At 42.7% G+C, this 25,537-nt stretch overlaps 1 protein-coding gene across 1 annotated transcript in view; it reads left to right on the top strand.

Moving 5' to 3' along the window:
- Window positions 1-25,537, top strand: part of WWP2 (WW domain containing E3 ubiquitin protein ligase 2) — a 121,637-nt gene that overhangs the window by 50,257 nt on the left and 45,843 nt on the right. The window contains 3 exon segments of the mRNA XM_020989073.1: window positions 6,631-6,755; window positions 17,336-17,424; window positions 17,426-17,550. Coding sequence (XP_020844732.1) covers window positions 6,631-6,755; window positions 17,336-17,424; window positions 17,426-17,550 — 339 coding nt within the window.

Raw genomic sequence — 25,537 nt, 5'->3', positions numbered from 1 at the left:
GTTTAGGGGCCTGCTCAAGATTCCACGTGGCCCCATTTTGGCTCCTGGGGGCATCAGCTATATTCCCCTTGGTTCACCTCAGTGCTGCTGAGTGTCCCTACTGAGAGAACCAGGATAAAGCATTTTTTGGGGCCTACTGAAAGTTTTGAAAACCAGGCTTTCTCTCACCCCTGGCTGCTGGAGGTTCTGAACTCTCACCCATAATGCATGCATGCCTTATCACAAAATAAAGACACACTGTGGGGAGCAGGATTCAGGGCATTAGACATGTGTTCACTTATAAAACATTTTTCTAAAAATTCTGTTCCTGAGCATTTCCCTTCCTTTCACTCCTCTCCCATATTTAGTGTCCTAGGGGGCTGCGCCATGGTCTCCCCCCTCCCTGGGCCTGGTAGTAGTGTCAAACTCAGACAGAAGTAGGGGCCGTGGATCTGAACCTAAGGACCCTTGAAGTTATATATTGATGTCAGTTTAAAATGTACATAATCTGTTTTATTATTTTTTAAAAATTTTGTTCAGTATTTCCAGTTACATTTTAATCTGGTTCAGAAGGGTTGAGGCTGTGTATGCCACCTCTGGCCTAGATAACATTTAGTTAGCCTGATGTCCTTGTGGCTTCCCAGTGCTTTTCCACTTTTCTCTTTGTCTCTACTTAGAGGCAGCTGATGGCTCAGTGGATAGAGTCCCAGATAGCTGGGCCTGGAGTCAGGAAGATCTGAGTTCAAATTTGGCCTCAGACACTTACTAGCTGTGTGACCCTGGACAAGTCATTTACGTCTCTGTTTGCTTCAGTGCCCTTGTCTGCAAAATGGAGATAACAACAGCACTTAACCTCTCAGGATTGTTGTGAGGATCAAATGAGATCGTATTTGTAAAAAAGTGTTCAGTGCAGTGCCTGGCGCGTAGTAGGCGCCATGTAAATGCCTGGTTTTGGTTTATGGATGACGCTGGTCCTGGATACTACTTCGTGTAGGGCTGCTCTTACTGCTTTTATCTGGAAGGGATGCGTAGGACAGGAATATCAGACTTTATTGCTTCTCCACTTTGCTGCTGTGTGGGGGAATGACTTTCAAACTGGGGAGGAAGGGATGTCCACAAGATGTAGTATTCTTTATGCAACAGAGCTTTGCCTGTTGGTAGGCTTCAGGGACAGGCTGGAGGTGGAGGCTGCCCTTCATTAGGCTTATTTCAAAGAATTAGCACCCAGCAAACCGATAACAGAAGTCAGTCATGGGAATCAGATCTCTGGATTATGTATATGTTCCAATTTCCTTGTCTTCATATAAAACAGTTCTCTGTTTTGTGTACTGGCTGCTTCCACATTGCTTTAATTGACTGGGGAAAATGATGTGAGAATGGGGAAGGAAGAGAGAATAAATGTTTATATAATGCCTACTATGTGCACCAGGCATTGTGCTTGGTGGTTTTTTTAACCCCCAAATATTATCTCATTTTATCCTCACCACAGCCCTTCGAGGTAGGAAACTGGGGCAAATAGAGTGACTTGCCCAGGTCACACAGCTAGTAAGTGTGGGAAGATCTTTTCAGTGCTGGGCTCATTTGCCCCTTGCCCCTTCCTTTTCCCTTTTCTTGTCTGTGAATGTTATCTTCTGGGGCTTCTGGTCTGGAACCATAACGTTTGGTGGTTGTCTAAGTGGGGATTTGCAACGCTTCTCCAAGCCTTTTTCCTCAGTCTTGTATGGTTATCAAAAGTCTACAAGCTATTTCCAGTCCCTGCCTCTTTTTGTCTCTTCTGCTTTTCTGTTTCAGTTGTATGCAGTTCTTTGCTAGAGCTGCCATGTACTGAAATCTGCTACAAGCCAGGCAGGGCTGACCCACGCAGCTGTGTCTCTCTTGGGGCCCTGGTAGGAGTCTGCAGGGCACAGTACATCCTTGGCGTTTGCTTTGGGATGGGAGCAAATCACGAGTCACAGAATGTGCTGCTCTCAGTTCAAGATATCTCTAAGCCATTTACTATTGAGACTTGTTGTCATGGGCTTAAGGCTAGAGCTGAAGTGGTGAATGTATTTTTCTCTGATCTGGGGCTGTCTCTCCTGGCCCTTTTCCCCAGGCTGGTGGAGAGGTTGGCTCCTTCTTACGCAGCGTCAGTGTTGTTGGCTTAGGTTTGGTGTGACTTTGAAGCTGAGTTTTTCGGTTCTGGAAATCAGCCTTGCCAGATATGACTGCTCTACACCCTTGACTGGAGCAAAAAAGGGGAAAAAAATGGCATCCTTTTGTCTTCCTGAAACTTGCCATGGGCTTGACAAATATTTATTTTTACCTTGTCTGTCATTTGTGAGGTTGGCAGCCTAGAGGCAGGGTGTGGAAAGGAGTCATAAATTATGAGTGGGATGTCTCAAATGGACCTATTTTAACTTTGAATTGCTCCTTTTCCTTTTCCCTCTTATTCCCCCCTTGCCACCCCCAACCCATGTCCAAACTGCACCTCCTGGTGAGCTTGGTATGGGGAGGGTGGGGGTCAGGACCATCTCTTGCATTTTTGCTTCTCATTGTGGGAGAAGCAGCATCTTCTCCCGTCCCCACTTCCCATTTTTTCCTTGCTTCTATTTTAGGTGCCTGTTTTCCCTCTGGGCCCGTCTTGCTGGAACTTGGCCTGGCCCCACTGAAATTTGTTTCCATGCTGCTATTAAAAGACAATGCACAGTTAAGAGGACTTGTAGGAGAGAGAGAGAGAGAGAGGCAGAACTTGAGAGCACAGCCAGCTCGTTTGGGTCTAATAACTCTTTGGGACTGATTGGTCAGTTAGAGGTTTATGATTTTTAGACAAGTGGGATTTGGGCAACTTTTGTGCTTCTTTGAGACTTTCGGCTTCTGTGTCAGGCTTGTTTTGAGTGGAGGCAGAGAATCAGTTTTAGTTCTGTCTTCTGTAAATATTGTTGGATCGTGGACTTTGAGCTGGAAAGAACGTTAGAGGAGACTTTGTGACATTGGGCAACTTTGAGACTTCCCTTTCAGACCCTCAGTTTCCTTGTTGGTAAATGAGGGGGTTAAACCACCAAGGTTATTTCCAGGTGGAAATTGATGTGATCTAGGTCAGCCCTTTCATTTCATAGATGGAGGGAATCAAGGCTTGGAGGGGTAAGTGACTTGCCCAGAATCAAGAAAGTATGGATGGCAGAACTGGGATTCAAACCCCCAAATCCAGCACTATCCCCTGTTGCCTTCCAAATCCTGACAGCACTAAATTTGTTATTAGGGATTCACCATAATACTTAGCATACAATAAATGCGCTTAGTAAAGATGAAGCTTAACATCCAAAAAACCAAGATCTTGGCAGCTGGTCTCATCACTTCCTGGCAAACAGAGGGAGAAGAAATGGAAGCAGTGTCAGATTTTATAGTCTTGGGCTCAAAGATAACTGCAGACAGCAACTGCAGCCGTGAAATTAAAAATGCTTGCTCTTTGGAAGGAGAGCTATGACAAATCTGGACAGTGTACTGAAAAGCAGAGATACCACCTTGTTGACAGAGGTCCATGTAGGCAAAGCCATGTCTTTTTCGAGTAGCAATGCATGCCTGTGAGAGCTGGACTATAAGGAAAGCTGAGCACTGCAGAATCGACACTTTTTAAATTGTGGTGCTGGAGAAGACTTTTGAGAGTCCCTTGGACAGCAAGGAGAGCAAATCAGTCAGTACTTAAAGAAATTAATTCAGACTATTCACTGGAGAGTCAATTGCTGAAGCTTAAATGCTTTAGCCACATAATGAGAAGATGGGACTTACTGGGGAAAAAAACTCTGATGTTGGGAAAGATTGAAGGCAAAAGGCAAAAGGGATGGCAGAGGACGAAATGGATAGATAGTATTATGGAAACCATGAACAGAGCTTGGGCAGGCTTTAAGAGCTAGTGGAGGATGAAAGGGCCTGGTGTGTGGAATCACAAAGAGTCTGATGCTACTTCACAAAGCAACAGCAGCTGCTTGCTGGTGGGGTTGTCCGGTTTGGCTGCCTTTCACCTCAGCAGAGGAACACACTTCGCAGTTGTCTGATCATCCTTGACTTTGGCACTTTCATTTGTTGCCTGTCTTGGCATTCTCTTCGTCTATGCTTGAGCTACTTCCTGAGATAGTGAAGGGACCACTGGGTGAGAGTAACTGTCTTGATTATGGGATCAACATTTTTTAAGAGGAGGCCTTTAGATAGCAAAGTGTCTGCCTCTGTTTAGGGATCAGAATTCAGATTTCAGATCTGGGCACTCTGCAAAGTAAGCTTGAGGACCTGTGGCCAGAGACAGTACTGACTACAGACGGGATTTGGCTGAGTTGGATACTGATATTCAGACTGGTCCTGGGTTGCCAAGGAGACTGAATAACTTTTCTCCCGCTCCAGAAGTGGGGGTTCAGGCCAGGTTTGAGGTTGCTGGCAGAGTCTACACTCAGTTGTCTGTGATGAAAGCCTTGCTCATCCCCAAACCCACTACTGCAGTTTGCTGGGATGCTTTTTTGTGTGTGTGGGCTGTGATGGTTTCAGCATTGGAGCCAGGTTCTAATCAAGATAGACTCCATCGTTAAGGTTTGATCAAAGTCTTTAGTGAAGGAAACTGAGCTAAATAGAACGTTTTCTCCAACTCTCTAGTTATTCTCTTTCTTCTGGTTGTTTTATTTTAAATTTAATATTGGAGTAAAAAATTGGAAACACCAGATTTAGGGGAAGGAAAGAATCTGGGGAAGGGTACAGGGGTGTGATCTATCCAAAATGGTCCCAGCTGCTTTTGGTTTCTTGGAGGAGGGGGACAGCGGCAGGGAGAGGAGAATAACGCAGGCCCTGCTCCATCATACTGTGCAGGCTAAGCTGCTGTCATTAGTGGTTAAATGCTTCTTAAACTCTTCTCTCTTGCCTTTGACCACACACCCTTTCGTGGAAGGGAGAAGAGTCTGGGAGAGAGGAGGGTAATGGGCCCCACCCAGTTGTCATGCCCAGCTGCCCTGGTAGGGGACAAGGAGTCCAGGCAACTGGAAGTAATTATAGGCTTCTCCAAGCCCATGGGTGTGACAGGGCTGATGGGGCAGGCTCTCTGTTGCCTCAGCCACTCTTCTCTGCCCAAGCCTTCTAAGCCTTTTTTTGAGGGCTCCATGCAGGATGAATGATTGGAGTGGGTTTTGCCCTTTTGAGGGGATTCTTGGCTGGAATAAACCTGGTAGCAACTAACTTGGTTTCCCTCAGCCATCCCCCCTCCTCCCCACTCTGCTGTAGATGTTAAAGACAAAGCTTTCATTTTGGAATGCCTTCTGGGTTGTCTTGCTCTCAATGTTTGTGCCTGGCTGAGGTGTGCTAAAAGGCTCAGTGATGTTAAACATTTCTTCCCTTCCCCTTCCTGGGGAGGGACTTGGAGCCTTTTATTTTGTTTGACTGAGGTGAAAGAAAATTGAGTTAAAAAAAAGTCCACCTTTAAAGTTTAGTTTCCACAGATCAGACTTGTCTCTTACTCATTTTCAACAATCTTGTCTTTTATAAGCATTTGGGACATTCTTCTGCTCAACTCTGGGCCAAGAAAGCCTATTTCTTCATGGTATTCTCGTTAAAGAAGATGGTTCATGTGAAGATGTTAAGTTCTTTTTTTATATCTTCTCCCTAGTTTTAAAAAAAAAAATCCAAAGTTTCACCAGTAGTTTTCAGCTATTGGTGGTTCTTTGTACTCCCAGTTGAGGGTCCTCTTCTCAGAGAATCTTGGGTAGATACCTTATTTAATACAGTTTTATGTGCTGGGCTAAGGATGAGAAGACTTGAGTTCAGCCTTTTAACAACTCCATTATAAGCTTTCCTTGTCAGAGGAGGCAAGCAGGCCGTCCTCTGAATCTGGAAAATGGAGGTCTTGGTCACCAAGAGGTATTTGTAAAACATCTCAATATTGAAAATAAATACCATGGATGAAGTCAGCTTAGATACTCTGTAAAATAGTTGAACCATGAGGTTAGATATTCTCAGTGTGTGCCTGTGGGACAACTAGAAATAGTATCACTTTGTCTTACTCTGTTCTCTGAGGGATTCTGCTGGTGGATCCTTCTGCTTTCTTTAGAACAGTGGGAAATTTCTTTTAGTTAATATTTCTGTACTAAACACAGAAGTGGTCTTATAGCATTTACTTCTAATAGCCCTTTGGCTTCCTGTCTGGTAGAAAGCACCTGTAGGGAAAGAATGTGTCTGTTGATAGATAATTGATTTGCCCCTGGTTTAGTGCTCCTTCTCTCATTGCCAGAAGGAGAGACCTAGAAGTTGGAGAACTCAGATTTTCACACAGCTAGGATTCTTGATTAATAGCTTGGCCCCCATCAAAACACAATGTTGTGTTCTGACTATGATATCTATGAGCTACTCTCTGTCAAGGGAATAATTCACTTTGGTTTTGGCAATTGAAGCAAAGGATGTAAAAAATATATGCGTAGATTTGATCTAACTAGAATTTTGATTGATAAAGAAACTCCTCTGTGTCTCCTTTTGTGAATCATCTTAGTAGTCTGCAGGGGTCACTGGGGGGTCTTGGTTCAAAAGGCCTTTGATAAAAGCACATGGTTACAATAAATGGGGTAAGGAAAAGAAAGCAATTTCTTCCAATGGGAGATGCCTCTTTCTCACAATGACTCACGTCTCTTTTGCACTTTGATTCCCAAGGACACACAGACATCCTGTTGGACCAACCAGAGCCACAGCAAATGTTGAACAGAGCCCCAATAGCAGGAATCGGCACCGGCAACCAGCCAAGAGTCAGAACCATAGTGGCTTGGCCAATGGAACAAGTGAGTTGCAGCATATAATAATTTACATTGACTTATGAGGGCAGCCTTAATCGAGACAAGGAATGTTATGTGAGAGTTGTTTTAGGATGTGCTTAGGAATCTAGCTTTGGCATGAACCAGTGATAAAAAAAAATGAAACAGAATTATTGAATAATTCAGAGTAAGGAGGTGGTCTGGTGCTGAAGGAGAAAGATGAAACAATTCATTCTTCTCTTGACTTGCCTTCTTTCCAATTCTTACTCTGCCTAGGCCTTACCTGTGACAAATGGCTTTCTTTGTTGTTTCATTTCATCATAAAGACATCAGTCAAAGGAGGCTTTCCTTTGCACAGAAACATAAAGGTTTAATTTTTCTAGTAATTTGTACCTTCTTGTGTTGTTTCCTTAGGAATAACCTTTTAATAGCTATCCCAAATTTTCTTAAGTCAAATGGAAATTGCTAGTTTTAGAATAAGGAATAAGTAATAAAGTAATATTCAACTCAAGAAACATTTATTATGTAATGAATATACTATTTATAAGGTACTTTTTTGGGTTCTGGGACTACAAAGATATAAACAAAACCATCTCTCCCGTTAAGAAATTAATATTCTATTTGTATGCCAGGCCCATGAGTTTATCTTTGCTTAAAATGATGGATTGCAGAAGATATCTGGGCTGTTGAAATGGTTCAGGATGCAGATGAGGGGCAAGACCGGTTTGCATTGGATTCTTGATAACCCATTTTCAGAGAACTGAATTTTTCCTATTTGCAAAAAATCCTTATTTTACTACAAGTGGAGAAAACTTGGATTCTACCTTTAGGTATAGCCACTTGCAAGTGGTCAGAGACCTAAGCAAAAGCAAATTAATTCTTGCTTTTCCCTTATCCTTGGTTTTATTGTGACAGTAAAGCATTTGGCAGAATTCCTCCTGCTGTTCTTGTGGAAAAGATGGATGGGAGGGATACAGGCTAGAAGACACATCATTCAGATGAATTCAGAACAGTATACTTAGTGGAGTTCATCCAGAGTAGGTTTGTTCTTGTGAGGACCTCTCTAGTGGAACACCATGAGTGTTAACCCTGTGCTGGGCTTGACCCTGTGCTGTTTAACATTTGATCATTGATCAAGGCTTATTGAACTTTGAGATGACCCAAAGCTGGGTGGGAGAGCTACCATTAGATGACAGAATCAGGATTCAAAAAGACCTTGATAGGCCAGAATACTAGGCTCTATCTAATAAAGGAGAAATGTAAAGCATTACCCTTTGGTTCTGAAAGTCAACTTTACAGGTACAAGGTGAAGGACCAGGAAACAGTTCATCTGGGGAAGATGTGGGTGTTTTGTTGCAGGATTAATAAGATGTTCAGTACCATATTCCTACTGTGCCCTTCTGTGTTCAGATCCCATGTGGAATGTTCAGTTCTGGGTCTCAGGTTTTGAGAAGAACCTTAATAGTCTAGAGAGTGTCCAGAGAAGAGCAGCCAGAGTTGTGGAGGGCCTTGAGTTCGTGCTGTATGAGGGTCAGTTGAAGACATTGAGAATATTTAGCTTGGAGAAGAGAAGACATGATAATTGTTTTCAGTTATTTGGATTAGGTTTCTTCCATTTGGCTCCATGCCTTGCCAAAGCCAACCCTAGGTTTCTCTCCACATCTACCTTCTCTACTTCTACTGGAGGGCTGATAAAAACTACGAGGTGAGTTACACATCTATGCTGACTGGGTCCACTACAAGTTTATGTTATTTGATCTCAGTTGGGCTCTCAGTGCCTCACAGTAATCTCCATAGACTTTCCAAGTTGACTCTATGTTATGGTCCCCAGAGTGGCTATTTCAGTTTTATCTTCTATCCTCAGTCATTTTGTACCACTCCTCCCCTCTCCCTTTCACCAAGAGACACTCATTTTCTCACAGAGGAAGTAGAGGCTGTCTTTTCTGGACAGTCTTTTCTTCCCTCAAAACTTCTCTGTGTCATCCCTCATTCTGTCTTCCTCTGCTGTTAATTCTGAAGAAGAGATGGCTCTTCCTGTCAAGACCAAGTCCATCTGTCTTGGCTCCTCTAGAAAGAAGCTCATCCTCCATCACTCATCTTTTCCTCCTCCCCCCATCTTCCTTCCCTCCTGTCTACTGGCTCTTTTCTCTCTTTCTGTCTCTCCTCATTCCAGTGTTGTCAAAAATATCTTCTTACAGCACAGGTCTGACTGTGTCACTCTTCTGGTAAAGTTTGTTGTGGTTTCCTATTCTCAGATAAAATACAAATTCCTTAACTTGGCATTTAAAGTCCTTCACATTTAAAGCCTGGCTCCAGCTTTCTTTTCCAGACTTATTTGGCATCATTGCCCTCACCTCCTATGTTCCTGCCAAACTGGCCGAGATTTTGTGTTTGCTGTTCCCTGAAATTGGCATTCCATCTTCCACCCCTCTGCCGGTGTGGCTGCGGGCTTCTTATCTGGGATGTTCTCCATTATCACCTCTGCCTCTTGGAATCCAGTCCTTAGATTCTTTTAAGGGAGACATCTTTTATGGGAAGCTAATGATCCCTTAGTTGACAAATCCAGCGTCCTTTTCTTCATCCTCATTCTCCTTCACCTCTCTGCAGCCTTTGGCACTGTTGGTCACTCTCTCCTTTTTGACACCCTCTTCTATCTAGGTCTTTGGGACACCCCTCTCTGTTGGTTTTCTTCCTGCCTAGCTGATGCTCCTTCTCTGTTTCCTTTGCTGGATCCTCCTCTAGATAATGCTCTCTTAACTGTAGGTGACCCTCAGGGCTCTGTCCTGGCCCCTCTTCTCTTCTGTGGTGGTCGCATTAGCTCCAGTGGATTTAATTATCATCTTTATGGAATGATTCTCAAATATTTCCTGGACCTACAGTCATCTCTAACTACCTTTCAGACATTTTGAACTGAATGAAGACATCTTAAACTCAATATATCTAAAATGGAATTTGCTACCTTTTTCCTAAACCCTTCCCCCTTCCTGTCTTCTTCTTCCCTGTTATTGGAGAGGGCAACCTAGGAGTCATCATGCATTCCTTATTCTCTTTTATGTGGCCTCCCTGGCGCCCCCCCCTCCCCCCCAAGGCCTGTTGATCTCACCTTTGCAACATCCCTTGGATATGCCCCTTCTCTCCTCCAACATTGCCACCACTCTAGTGTGGGCCTTTATTGCCTGACTTCTGGATTATTACAATAGCCTGCTAGTGGGTCTGTCTGCCACAGGTCTCTCTGTACTCCAATCCATCCTCCATTCAGTCATTAAAGTGATTTTCCTAAAGCACAGATCTGATCATGTCAATCCACTACTTAAATAAACTTCGGGTGGCTTCCTGTTGCCTCTAGGATCAAATACAAAATACTCTGTTTGGCATTCAAAGCACTTTATGTATTTACTTATTTATCTATTTATTTATTTAGGTGAGACATTTGGGGTTAAGTGACTTGCCCAGGGTCACACAGCTAGTAAGTGTCAAGTGTCTGAGGCCAGATTTGAACTCAGGTCCTCCTGACTCCAAGGCCATAGCTCTATCCACTATGCCACCTAGCTGCCCCCAAAACACTTTATATCTTAGCCCCCTCCTACCTTTCTAATCTTCTTATACCTTGATTGATTTTAAGTAGCATTATATCTTCCTCCCCTAATCATCATGTATTTACTTACTTATTTCTTATTGTATCCCCTATAGGATATAAACTCCTCGAAGGCAAGAATTGTTTTAATTTTTATTCCTACAGCGCCTTTTATTTATTGGCCATTTGTTAAATGCTGAATGAATGCAGGCGTTACATACATATGATGCATGCACTGTGTGAAACTAGACTGAAAGTTATTGTCCTTGCCACAAGAAATATTACAATATGATAGATGAGACAGATACCAGTGAGCCAAAATCTCTCCCACCACCGATAACTGCTTTTGAAAAGTTTCAAGGTACTTTGTCGTAATGCTTCCAGTGCTCCAACTGACATTGTCCCCTAAAAACCATCAGCAAGAAAAGGGACCTTCTATTTTTCCCTCTCTCCCTTCCTCCTTTCTTTCTGTCATTCCTTGGTTCCTTTTTATTTCTCCTTCTCTCTCACAGTCCACCCAATAGAAAGATAGGATTTTCCTTGAAATCACTAACTTTTTATGGTCTCCCTACTAACCCTATGTCTATGTTGTTTTTGTATCCGAAAAGTAACAATTGTATTGCTCCTTCTTCCCCTTCTCTTTCTCCTCCTCCATCTACTTCTCCTTCTCCATCTCCTCCTTCTCCTTCATCTCCATCTCCTCCATTTCCTTCTTCTCCTTTTCCTCCTCTCTCTCTCTCTTTTTTTTTTTGGTGGCAAGTGCTTTGGGAAGGTAGTTTTCACATGGTAGCTTGCAAACAGAAAGGATTTGGAGAGATACATGTAAGGGGCACTCATCTGGGCCAATGTGCTGAAGATTGAGCTGGGAAGGAAGGCTTCTAGGGTAAACTGGTGTTTCCATGCCTCCAGGAAATATTTCCTGCTGTGAAGATACCACATACAGAAGGTATTCTTTAAGGGAACCTTTTTCATTGAATTGTACACATGGGAAAACATTTTGAAAGAGAAAATGGAGCAGAGTTTCAGATGCTTGTCATCTAGTCACAGACAATAAGTAAACTTTTCTACAGAAGGAAAGAGAATTAGATAGATGGCTTGTATGAATACACAGTATCTAAAGAAGGGCATTTTAAGTCTTTGAGGCCATTTGATAGGGAAAAATAATATAATGGTATACTGTTTCGCCGAAGACCTGAATTGCATGATTTTCAAGGTTGTTACAAAAAATGCTACCTGAACTTCACATGAGAGAAACCCTTGTTCTTCAGTGACTTGCATTACCCTGGTTCACACTGTATTAATTGTACTTCAGACTTAAAGCTGCAGATGGTAACTGCCCTCTGTATGTGTGCTCCTGAAAAGACCACTGTTTGACCAGCCGTTGAAGTGCTACATACACCTTATAGCCCAGGCTTACACAGAGAATTGGCAGGGTATCCAGGATCTGGAAGAAAGTTTCCAATTCTCATTCCCTTTTGCTAACTACTTGAGTATGTCCTCATACTGAATGAACATTCTGATTCATAAAAACTACAAGGTTTACTAACAACGTGGAAGGAACATTGTGAAATACCCGTGATCTTAGAAATTCCAAGCTCTCCAGTTGCCACTGATTTCAGCCATGCCCATTTAGTCTCATTTGAGTATGATTATTAACATATGTTGTTTATTGGCTTTGTACATTTCTCACCAACCCTGCCTCTCCCCCAAGCCATACAGTCAGGCCATCTTGTTATCATCCTTTTTTTGTCTCCCTTTTCTCTATCTTACTTCCAAATATATTTTTTTTCCCCTGCTAGAAATGCCTTATTGAGTACCTGTCAACCGATATTTATTGAGCACATTCTGTATGTAGGACACTTTCATAATAAATAAATATTAGTGTGGTCCTTACCCTTAAGTTTCCAGTCAGGTTGTGACTAGACATGTAAATTTAAATAAGTACGTGAAAATTTAAATAAGGATGTCAGATTTAAATCACAGTATAAGACATGTCTCAAGGTAATAAACACTTGTCAGATGATTGATGTAGGCAATTGGTATCATGAATATAGAAGTAGAAGGGATCTCTGCAGACTGGGCTGGGCATAGAGGGCTTCAAAAGGCAAAGAGGATGGAGGAAGGCATTCCATATGAGAGAATCAGCTTGAGTAAAGACCCAGATTCACGAAAGCCTTTGGGGTAGATAGTGAGTACAAGGTTCATCTTGGGGGTCCTGCTGGGACCTGAGAGACAGTGAATGACAAAGAAGTTAATGGTGTAGTCCTGACTCTCAAGGACGTTCTCATCTTTTTAAAGAGACTTGACTTATACATGTGCAGAAATTAGCACTGAAATGACTAAAAACCAAGAAATGGTGGTCTAAAATAAAGTGCCAAGTTGAATATAATCACCACATAAGGTATATAGCAAGAAGATATCCAAGACAAGTTTTCCTTTCTCTTTGTTCCTTTTTTTTCTTCTAATTTTGTGAGTGCACCCATCCTCAGAGACCCTTGATTTAGCCTGATTGTTGTCTCCTCTCTGCTATAGTTGAGGAAACTGAGGTGGTGGACGCCAGGTCTACTCACTACTAGCATGCCAGTACTAAGGTTGTTCTCTCTCGTGCCTCTTAACATATAGTTAATGTTAGAGATGGTAGAATCAAAAGGATCTTGAGAGTCTGAAATACCAGTTGTCCCACCTGAGCCCAAACCAGTCAGATACAATTTAGACTGGGATAAATGTTTGGTTTGGTTTGGTTTAGAGCTTTGATTTCATCATTGAGGGGAGTTTCCATGTAGGAATTCCCTCCACCATTGCAGATCGGCAGTCTTAGGTTTCTATATGTTTCAGAGGAACTTGAACCCAGGTCTTCTGACTTCATCTGCTCCTCCATGCTGCATGTCAGTTTAACAGATCCATTACATGAGAATAGGAACAGGAGGCCTGGCATGGCAGCAGTTCATGTGCCTGCTGAAATCCCATGAGCTTGCTGTGTGCCAGCTGTGTGATATTGGGGGCTAGAAGTGCTAATGCCTCTGACACACAGCAGCTGTGTGCCCTGGTGGACACTGGACTGACTGCCTGGGGCCCTGACTTGCAGAGTAGGCCCCAGGCTGCGTTAGCAGGGGCCTTTGCATCCTGTTTCCCCTTGCCCCCCCAAGTGCTAGTGTATTCATATTCCGCAGTGTGCCCTTTTCTTATGTTATAATGATAGTATGTCCTTCAGATTTTAATAGTGCTCTGTAGTTACAAAGCATTTTCCACACATTATCTCATTATGTGATGGGCAGTATTATTAGATCCATATTATAGATCAGGGGGTGGCAAACTATGGCCCATAGACCAAATTCAGCCCACTGTCTCTCAAAGCATGGCTTTTACATTTAAAAAATAATATTTAAATTTAAATATTCAAGTGTTGCTCATAATGTAAAAATATTGTTTAAATGTCATTTACAATTTAAAAATAGTATTTAAAAATGTATAAACCATGCTTAGCTTGTGGGCCATACAAAAACAGTTGGTGGGCAGATTTGACCCTTGGGCTGGTTTGCTAACGCAAAAGAACCTGAGTCTCAGAAAGAAGGTACTTTTGGTCAAGGTTACACAATTAGGAAGTAGAGAATATGGCACTTGAAGCCAAACCTGCTGAGGACAGTTCCAGGGTTCGTTTTCCTATGCCATACTGCTTCTCATTGAGAGAACCAATGAGGTTGCGACTGTGGGAAGCACAGGACTGACTTGGCCCCATTCTGGTCAAACTGCTTTGGGGATGTTGTGCTCCCTTGGAGGCACCACCGGTGAGGGGCTCTGTCAGATAAGAGCCTATGCAGAGGAGTGCCATGAGCTTGGTGGAGGGTCTGGAATCCATGTTAGTTGAGGAACAATGGAAGAAATTGAGTGTGTTTAGTCTAGAGAGGGAAATGCTCAGGGGATATATGCTTGCTCTCTTCAGATACTTGACATGCTGTCCTGGAGCCTAGTCAGCTGCTTTGGTTTTGTGCTTCAGAAGGCAGAAATGGGTAGGGGTTTTGAGGAATCAGGTTTCAGCTCAATGTAAGAAAAGAAGTTTCCAGCATTGAGAGCTGTCCAGCAATGGAAGGGGCTTCTTTCTATCGCCAGAGGTATTCAAATAGAAACCAAATGACCGTTTTTCAGGGGTGCTGTAGAAGGGATTCCTGTCCTTTTTGGGAGGTTGGAACAGATGACCTCTCAAGTTTCCTTCTGTCTCTAGAATTGTATGATTCTGTGCAGTATCCTGGTTAATAAGAGGGATCTTAAAATTCTCAGACAATTAAAGCTTTAAAGCTGTTCTGAGACTTTGGGGTCACTCTGGAGAGAGTTATATACTTTCACATATAGGTTACCTATATCCAAAGATTTAGAATATCAACAAAATACCTCGGCTTAACTTTAAAACTATATCAAATTTAATCAGTTTTATCTTTACCAATTTACTCTTTGATTCAAATAACATTTCAGGATGTTGGGTTCCCATTATGAACAGTAATTATTTTATTTTTTATTTTTTTGCTTTTTGGTGAGGCAGTCAGGGTTAAGTGACTTGCCCGGGTCACACAGCTAGTTAAGTGTCAAGTGTCTGAGATCGGATTTGAACTCAGGTCCTCCTGACTCCAAGGCTGGAGCTCTATGCACTGTACCACCTAGCTGCCCCTATGAACATTAATTATTATTGTACTGGTGAAGCACCAGATAGATAATAGAGGTTTTCATTTGTTAGCATACCAAATAAACCAGTACTTACCTGGATTCCTTTTCTTTTTTTTAACATAAAGTTAGAGAAGGAGAGACAGTGTGGCCATCTGGAAAAGTGAAATAGCCACTTGGGAACTGGCTCTTTTCAGTCCTGCCAATGATGTGGCTTATGACCATTGTGTTCTTTGATATCAGTCTCTGAACTTTGGAGCCTCAGTTTCCTCATCTGTACAGTGACAAATAATCTTTGCCTGCTCCCTTGAGCATGATCTCCTTGAAGGACTGATAACACAAAAGTGCAAAGCAGAGAGCATTATGTCTTTTACAAGTTGTTGCCAAAAACATGCTATTTTAGTCTAATGTAACAGAGCAGCTGTGGGTTGGGGTGACTTCTCAGCCTGACGGGGTAAAGGAGATCACTGACCAGACCTGCTGATGACACTTCTAGGGTTCCTTCTCTTCTACTTTCTTCTCAGCCCCACTTGGGGCTATTCTGGTCAAACCGTATTAAGAATGTTGTGTTCAGTTTGAGGCACTAGGTAATTTTGATTAAATGAAATTGAAAATCATTTGCATGAACAAAATTGTTGTAACCAACATAAGGGAAGCAGTTAACTGGGGTGGGGGGAAGTTTTAAAAACAAAACCGTATCTTATATGTAATAAGGTTCTGATATCTAAGATATGTACATATTTAATGGAAATCTATGATCAAAAGCCATTTCCCGGTAGATAAGTGGCAAAAGATACAAACAAACACTTCTCAAAAGAATTGCAGATTATTAACAACTATATGGGAAAAAGATGCTGTGAATTAATAAGAGAAATGAGTTTTCAGGGTCACTTATAACAAATTGGCAAAGATGACAGAGGATGGGAAGAGTCAGCATTGGAGGGTTTTCAGAAGGGTGGGTGCGCTAGGGCATTGTTGGTGAAGCTGTGAAATGATCCAGCTTTTCTGGAAAGCAATTTGGAATAATGGGAAGAAAGTGATTAAAATACCCATACCTTTTGACTCAGAAATTCCGCTCATGGGCATCTACCTTAAGGTGGTCAGTAATAAGATGAGGCTTCATATACACCAAAACTCTGGTAGCTGTATTTTTTGTGGTAACAGCTGGAAACAAAGTATATACCCATGGATTGGAGAATGGCTAACTAATTGTGGTTCTTGAATGCAATAAATTATTACTGTCCTGTGAGAAATGAATATTGTGGTTACAGAGATACTATGGAAAGATTTTTGTGAACTGATAGAAAGTGAAATAAGTGGAATCAGGAGAATTATGGGCAGTGGCTACTGTCATCACCAACACAACTGAAACTGACAAAGCTTGACCCTGAAGAAGAGAGAGTTAACATATGTGCATATAACATACATATTTCCTATGTACATGTATTCATAACAAGGTCATAGATGTAAAGCAAAGGTTTGCTAAGTGCTTTGCAAATATTATTTCATTACAACCCTGGGAGGTAGTCGCTGTTATTATCCTCATTTTATAGTTGGGGAAACTGAGGCAAACAGAGGTTGTGACTTGCCCAGAGTCATACAGCTAGTATGTGTCTGAGGCCATATTTGAACTCAAGTGTTCCTGATTCCAAGTCTAGGTATCTTCATCAGAAGATATCTAGATACCTTTTTCTGCTTGTGTGTAATACTACATGTAATTCCAGACTTTTTGAATATGTTGGGTGTGAGGAATTTTTTTCTTCCTCTTTTTTGTATCCTTTATCTTAAAGGGAGGGACAGGGGAAAGGAGACGAGAAATGTAGGTGACTGAAAAAAGATAACCAATAAAGTATAAATTATATATATGATATGTATATACACACATATGTACATAGAAATATAAAATTTTATTTTTTATTTAAAGTTTTTTATTTTAACAGTTAAAGATAAGTATAAAGCCAGTTATTTGGGCCTACAGATTTTGCACTGGCCTTGTTGCCTTTTACCAGGAGCAGCCCCTCATTATCCTGGTCACATCTGTTCTTTCCTGCTACCCTTTCATTGGGTTAAAACAGAAGCATTTACCCGTAGCAGTCTGCTAAACATAGCCTTATAAGAATTTTGAAAAAAGCATCACGGAAGGTAGGTGGTGTCTCTAATTTATTTTAGAACCTTTGCCTGATTCTTAGAGGTCCCGGGCATGTGTTCATGTCAATTTTAGAAGCTGTGTTAAATCAATAAATGCATCATTGCTGCTGCTCTCAACAGTATGAGAATGTTCTAGGTTCTTGTGCTAGCAAAACTAAAGTAAGTTTAGCTGAAGGTAAACCTTAGTGGATAAAAAGCAGCTAATTGTTTCATTGAGTTTCTGTTCTTTCAGTGAATGGAGAATCTGCAGCAGCCACTGATCCTGAAGAGCAGCCCGTGGTTGGTGTGACTTCCCCGCCTGCTGCAGTGTCAAGTGTGACCCCCCAACCCCGGGACTACTTCTCTTCTGGCCACAGCAGAACCTAGGGAAGGACAGGAGCCGGGTTCTAGCGTCAGTGCCCAGCAGCCTCTTGGAGCAGCACAGGCTTCGGAATCGCTGCCTCCTGGGTAAGTTGTGTCCTCCCTGGGCTCAGCCCTTCTCTTCCAGAATGCTGTGGCTCCTTCACTAATGCAGGCACCAACAGCATGGCTGGTTATTGCCAAGTGGTTGGCATTCCCTGGAGGAAGGGAGAGCTGCAGGTAGTCCCTGGCCTGGTGGGAAAGGTGGCCTTGGAATCTTTGTCATGTAGAGGGAATGAAATGAAGGCCACTTTTTTCACATCTTGAAGGAAAACCTTAACTTGAGAATATGGCTTTTATAGCACATAAGAACCTCATGGTGGGGCCTTCGCTTAGATCTTCCCCCAAAAATAAATCTGAGAAACAGCTTTTTTTTCCCCTTAAACTTAATGTTTTATTTTTTTCTCAAATACATGTAAAAACAATTTTTAATATTTGTTTTTTTAAATATTGAGTTCCAAATTCTCTTCTTCTTCCTCCATACCCTCCTTGCCCCCTCATTGAGAAGGCAGTTTGGTATAGTTTATATGTGTGTAGTCATGCAAAACATATTTCCATATTAGTCATGTTGTGAAAGAAAGCACAGGGCAAAAAAAAACCCCAAGAAAAATAAAGTTTAAAAAAGTATGCTTTGATTTGCATTGGGACTCCATCAGTTCTTTCTCTGGAGAGGAATAGCATTTTTCGTCATAAGTCCCTCAGAATTGCCTGCGATCATTGTATTGCTGAGAATAGCTAAGTCATTCACAGCTGCTGTTACTGTGTACAACGTTCTCCTGGTTCTGATCATTTCACTTTGTGTCAGTTCATGTAAGTCCGGGAAACCGTTTCTTTCAGAATCTTATTGTATTGTCAGTAGTAGGAAGCTAGTCCACACTGCTGAGGGTTCCAAGCCAAGGTGAGGGGTCAGCCATGCCTTGGCATAATCTGTCTCCCCGAACCATGATTGTTGCTGGGCTGACAGTCAGTTTTATTTTTTTGGTTCCAGACAACTTTCAGTAGTTGTAGACTTGAGAGGAAATGAGAGGACTAGCTGTGATGAGTCACAGGGAGTTTCAAGATTGGCTGGGCAGTCAGGCTTCCATGGAGTCATTGCGTCCTGGGCATGGTTACAAAGACCCCCTCAAGGGAGGGGGTGGTATCTGAGCTCCACCAGAGGGCCTGGTCTAGGTCTGCTTGCCAGCTGTGGGCAGGGCTGCTTGTTAGCCATTCAGTGATGGTTCTGTTGTCCCGCTGGACGTTATCAGACCTTGGACCATCGAACCAAGGTCCGTTCATGTGGTTGGTGGTATTGGCTGATGGGCTCCTCTGAGGCGTGGTGAGGGTGTTTTGTTTTCTAATCCATTAGAGGAAAGGCTAGAGGACAGAGTGGTTCTGTTATTTGACTTAAATCCTAAGGATGTACTCAAAGAGGGGAAACAAATCAGGATCAAATATCCTATACCAAACGTTATCTATAACAAGATAGTCAGAGCTCCTTTATTTGTTATGGAAAAACATTTGGATGTGGCCATTGTGTTCAGTAATTGCAGAATGGCTGAACATACTGTAGGATGCCAGTACGGTGAACAGCTATTCATTTTGTCCTTAAAAAATGACAAATGTGAGGAGTCAACATAAGTCCTCACTTTTACATATTGCTTTTAATATTTGCAAAGCATTCTTCTCAATATAACATTGTGAGGATACAAGTGAGGTACAGGTTTTATTAGCTCCATTTATAAATGAGGAAGTAAGGCTTAGAGATGTAGGAAGTAACTTCTTAAGATCATGTAAGCTAGTAAGTGTCAGAATTGGGACTTGAACCCAGATCTTTATGGTCTCAGATCCAGTGCCTCTGCTCCATACCTCCCTCTAAATATGTAGGGAAGAGTATCGGAAGAATATATAGGTCAGAGAAAGGGAGGGTGAGTGCTACCTTTGACACAGAGTGTATAGGACCCTAGCATGGAATCTCTCAGTATCCCTGGGAACTCTCTGAGATGGAAATGTCTCACACACACACACACACACACGCACACGCACGCATACGCACGCATGCAGAGTGAAGCAACCATAAGCTCTTTTGGATACTTTTATTTTTTCAGAATGATGGTACGTAAGTTGCACAGTGGATAGAATGTCAGCCCAGAGTCAGGAAGACTCATCTTCCTGGGTTCAAACTGGCCTCAGATGCTTACCAGCTGTGTAACCCTGGGCAAGTCGCTTAACCCTGTTTGGCTCAGTTTCCTCATCTGTCAAATGAGCTGGAGAAGGAAATGGCAAACCACTCCGGTATTTTTTCCTTTCTTGGCAAATGGAGTCACAGAGAGTCAGACGTGACTGAAAATGATTGAACAACAAACAAGAAAATTTTAAAACTTGAAAGGAAAATAGGAAGACTATTTTCTCTCAGTGCATGCCCCACTGCAGTGTCTCTTGCCAAGGCCTTTTAAACTATCTTTAAGAACATAGAGTGTCAACTCCATACATGTTGAATGTCACAGCCCCCTTTTAAAAAACGCCCAGATCCTAGGAGGTGTGAGCCGATGGCAGTGAAGGATGAACTTAATAACAGGCATGGAAAAGTTTTTGTGGCTGGGGTCTGCTTGTATCCCGTTGCTCCCTGCTGGGCTGGTAACTCTTGTGGGGAGAAATACCTGCGAAACCTCATTTAATCTTTCATTTCACATCTGCACTATAATCTGGGAGCAAGAAGGCAAATCATTTGGAGACGAGAAGGCCGTTTTAGGGGGAAAATAGCCGCCTGTATTCCCAGTGAGCTGTTTGTTTTCCTTTTGCTAAATCTACTGCCTGGAAGGTTGGGGCTTCACTCGTGTGTCCGTCACAGGTAATTAGGGTTAACAGCTCAGTGTGTCTTTATGTGGAGTGTGTGTGAGGGTTACTGTTCTCAGGGATTGGGCACTTCCTGTTTGCAGTCAGCTCTGAAAAAAGCTCTCTTTATTCCTGCCCCAGCTATGGCTGTGTGCCCTCCTCCCTCCCTCCTCCTGCCGCCAGCCAAGCTTCTTGTCTGGGGGCCTGGGGTGCGTGACTGAGCAACGTCTTCTCCCAAGGGCATTTAGAACCCGGCAAAGCCTGCCCACGTCTCTGCAGCCAGCTTCCTAGGTCAGGGGGACCTTTGGCCCTGATGATGGGTGTTGGAGGTGTCCCTTCCAGGACGGCTTTCCAGCTCTTCATCTCTACCCCAGTGCATCTAGGGTTTGGGTAACTGGCTGGCCACGTCCAGCCCTGTGGGTTGTTTCTGTGCCAGTTGTTGCTTAGTGACATTTCTGTCCATATCATTAGAGAAGATGGCATGGAGGAGAGCAGAATCGAGGCTTTCTGTTTGGGGAGGGAGAGGGAGAAAGACAAGATGCGAAGGAAGCTCGTGTTTCAGTGATCTTCAGGTTGTACACCTACATCCTCCCTGCCCATTTGTTTGGGGCGTCAGCATTCTCTGCAAGCCAGGTTATTAGTTGGCTCTCTGTTTTGGGACGTCCCTTGTACGTGTCAGGTACTTTTCCTACATCTGCATCTTTGCTCAAGGGCATTCATTTTACAGGGATGCAGTGCGTACCTGTAAAAATCCTACCTGTCCTTCAAGACCCAGGTCAAACGCCACTTTCTTGAAGCCTCCACCAGTCTTCCCTCTACCTGTCCCACCAGACAAAAACGCTTTCTGTACACTTCCTTATGCTCCGCTTTGGACCTCTCTCAGTCTCTTGTCAGGTTCTATTATGTAGTATAGTCATGCCATATTTGTTTTGTATCATATCACATCTGCCAGATTGTGAACTCCCTAAGGGCAGGGAGCTTGCCTCACTGGTCTTTGTATCTTCCAGTGCCTAATGAGTGTGTTTTTCTAGCTTGGTATATTCTCAACAGATAGTAATTGAGGGGATGAATAAGTGAATGACGGTGTCCTGCTTTTAAGGTGTCATTCATAGTTTGAGGTCTTTGTCTTTAATGAAATAGGACGTTCATCCCACTCTGATTTGCTTCTCAGCCCTTTGTGATCCAGTCACCTGCCGATGTTACATTCATCTTGTAATTGCTAAATCCATGGACTGTTCCTCATTTTGTTCTGTCTGACTTCTTTGCAGCTTTTTCCCCCCTGTTCTTAGGTAGTCTCTTCCCTCTTGGCTTCTATGATATTCTACTCTCCTAGTCGTCTTTCTAGCTGCCTGAGTGTTTCTTATTAACTTAGTTATCTTCCCTGGTTCATCACTCATCTCCCACCCAGTAAGCCTGGCTTACTCTCAAGGCTCTGTTGTGGGCCTTACAGTCTTTTCTCCTGGCAATCTTATCAGCTCTCAGGAATTCACTTATCATTTCTGTGTAATTTACTCTTTTAAAAAAAATTTGTTTTGAGTTTTCAGCATTCACTTCTGTAAAGTTTTGAGTTCTAAATTTTCTTCCCCTCCCTCCGCTCCCCCACTTTCCAAGATGGCATGCAATCTGATATAGACTATACATGTACTATCATATTAAACATATTTCCACATTAGTCATGTTGTAAAGAGAAATTATAGTAATTTACTCTTAAGTACATATATTGAGTCCTAATCTCTTTTCTGAACTCTAGTTCAGCAGCTGCTTTCTAAATATCTCCACCTGGATGTCCCATTGGCTTCTCACACTGAAAATGTCCAAGTCTGAACTCATTAAATTTTCTTGCCTCCATACTTCCCATTGGAACCTTCCTCCATACTTACTTGTTTCTGTTGCTAGCACCACCGTCTTTCTGGTCACCCAGGTTTCAACTTCTCAGTCAGCCTGGACTCTTTACTCTTCCTCATCCCCTTCTCCTTCAAGCAGTTGAAAAATTCCCTCTACAACCTTTCTTCCGTCCATCTTGTACAACCACTACCCTCACTAAGAGTCTCATCATCTCTGGTTTGGACGATTGGAACGACCAGCTAATTTGTTTCTCTGCTTCTAGTCTCTCCGCTGTCCGAGTGTCTTCCACACAGATTCCAAATCAGTAGTCACAAGGTACAGGTCTGACCATGTCATTCCCTTGCTTCCTCTAGGATAGATGGAAAAACTCCTCAGCCTCACAGATGAGCCCTCTACAGACTGACTTCTGTCTTCTGCTGCCAGTGCTTTGGATGGTTCCCCATTGCCCATTACATTCCCCGTGTTAGCCGTCTTTGGCTAGCCGGCCCTTGCCCATGACATGAAGTCTCCCATTGCTCCACTTTCCTTCAGACCATTCTTTAATTCTGGAATGGGAATTGTGGGGGAAGCTTCAAAGAGGTAGATTTCTCAGGGCAAACATTATTAATTCCTAATCATTAGTGCTCCTCAAAAGTAGAACGTGCTGCCTTGGGAGGGAGTGGGCTCTCCTTCATTGGAAACTATGGAGGCATGGGTTGTACCATTAACTTATGAGATCCCTTACAACACTAAAATAATGCCATTCCAGCTTATCGGTGTTCTTCCAAAAATATGGTGTCTACACTTTTGGTTCACATGAGGCCTGACCACAGCAGAGCGCTACAGGGCTAGTGCCTCCTTTTTCCTGAATGCCCAAACTCTGCAGAGCACACTAGGATTGCGTTCTATATAACACTGCTGTCCTGTTGAGCTTGCAGATGGCTAAAAGCCGTGATGTTTTTCAGAGGAGCTATTTATTACCTTACAATTCTTCCCCCATCTATTGATTAAATGGATGGATACCTACAAAAATATAAAATACCCAAACTAACAAAAGTCAGTCAACAAGCATTTCTTAAGTGTTTAGTGTGTGCCAGGTACTATGCTAAACACTGGGGATGTGAGGAAGAGCAAGACAAATCAGTCAATCAATCTTAGAGAAGATGAGTGAGCTCTAAGCAAACTCTCATGGAAACATTCTTTAGGTCCAGGTGAACTTGTAATTGAATTTTGTCATACATTTAAAGAATAAATAATCTCTATGCTGTAACAGTAGTTACTCTACTAAACTATTTCTATGAGACAAACACGATCTGATTCTCAGGCTGGGAATGGGGCACTGTACTTGGAATTGGGAGGTCCTGTGTTCAGATCCTGCCTTAGACACTCACCAGCTGTGTGATCCTGGTCAAATCTCGGTTTCCTCATCTGCAGAATAGAGGCTTTTGACTCGAAGGCCCCTCCCTCCCAGCTGTGATCTCTCCCTCCCTTGGCTTTCATGACACTGCGGCAGGTGTCCTCAGTTCTCCTGTTACCTCGCTGCTTCTTGGTCTGCCCCAAGACTTTGTCCTTGGCTTCCCCCTTGTCCCTGCATCTTCTCTCCCCCGGTGGTCTCAACCATTTCCCTAGCTTCAGCGATCCAGTTTCATATTAAATAACAACAGTAATAACAACAACTGGCATTTCTTTGCGCTTTACAGTTTGTAGAAAGCATTCCACACGTTATCTCATTTGATGATGTCTGGAAATAGGATAATCATCCTCACAATCATCCTGTGACATGATTACAGTAGGTATTATTATCTTCTTTTACAGATAAGGAAACTGAGCCCCAGGAGGCCAGGTAGCTTACCTATAATCACTCACACAGCTACTGAGTGTCCAGGCTTGAAGTGGAGGCTTTCTTGCCTTCTGACCTGCTCCCTTTCTCCTCAGTCACCCGTTCTTCATTTTTCTTTTTGCCTGCTTGAGTGCCCCAGCAGTGTTTCAGACTCATCACAAACAGACCTGAACCTGTTCCTTTCTCCCTCTGACCTTTCCCTCCTTCTGGCTTTCCGATTTCTGTAGATGGCACCTCCATCATTCCGGTCACTCTGGCTGGAAACCTAGGAGTCCTCACTGACTCTGCTTCCTCTCACCTACTATAGCCGGTCAGTTGCCAAATCCTGTTAATTTTGCCTCGGCAAATATTGATTTCTCTTCCCTCTCTGTTTTTCACTCCGACTATCACTACATTAGTTCAGGCCTTCATCATCTCTGACATCATCTTCATCATCTAGTATGGTAGCCTCCTAACAGATCTTCCCACCCTCCATTCTCTCTGTTTTATACTGAGTCCTTTGAACAGCTACCAAAGTAATCTTCCTCATGTACAGATCTGATTATATTAATCTCTTTTGCTCAAAAAACTTACATGGGTCCTCATTGCACATAGGATAAAATATAAGCTCTCCTTAGGAGTATTCACATCTTCAGAATTATTCTAATTTATCTTTTCAGTGTTATTTCATACTACTCCCTGACAAATACTCTATAGTACAGCTAAACTGCATAAGCTGGGGTTCTCTAATCTCATCTCCCGTCTTCCACCTCTATACATTTGCACAGCCCATCCCTTCATCTCCCAGTGCTTAGAGTAGACTCCATTTACCTCTATGCCTTTTGAAATCTCTGTCTCTCTCTCTTAAGTAAATTTTTATTGAAATCTTGCAGCCTGCTAGCTTATAAGCTTCTGGAAGGTTGAGGCTGGTTTTCATATTTTCTTCCTCACCTCCTAGCACAGTGCCTTGTATGTAGTAGGTATTTAATAAATGTTTACTTAGTTGAATTGAATCCTTCACAGTATGTGAGGTTCTTTATTGTCCATTTCAGATTCTTACTTAATGAGTGTTAGAGAACACTTTTTCTTCTTGACGCATGTGTGTCTGATGCGGGTAAACTGAAATTCCCAAAGCCCCTGTGCCTGTCCCTATCCCAGCATGTTCTCCTGGACTCTCCCTGTCTCCCCTTCTGAACTTGCTGATATGGGTATTTTGAAGCATTCATTCTGTCTTTAAAAATATACAGCAGATATTGTGAACGCAGAGGAGTCTCTCAAATTAGTGTTGGGACTAGAGGACCCTGCGAGTGCAGTGCATCTCAATAGATCTAAATATGACAATGGCCATTTAGGGTTTTTTCTTCCCTTTAAACCATCTAGCCTTTTTGTCTAGCTTGTTTTTAATTTGATTAGATTGAAGGGAATTGGGTGGAGGAAGAACAGATTTTTCAAAAAGATGCTTGAAACATCAATTAAAGGGGGTATACTGTGCCCCTCTTGGCCAGCTGATAATGGTAAAGCAAGGCTGCTGTTGTCAACCCATCCTGCATCTGGTTCCTATCAGTGGGGCTCCTGCTT

Source organism: Phascolarctos cinereus, unplaced genomic scaffold, assembly GCF_003287225.1.
Source record: "Phascolarctos cinereus isolate Bilbo 61053 unplaced genomic scaffold, phaCin_HiC Scaffold_2;HRSCAF=192, whole genome shotgun sequence".
In the NCBI taxonomy this organism is placed as follows: Eukaryota; Metazoa; Chordata; class Mammalia; order Diprotodontia; family Phascolarctidae; genus Phascolarctos; species Phascolarctos cinereus.
This window is presented reverse-complemented; position numbering and strand designations above follow the sequence as displayed.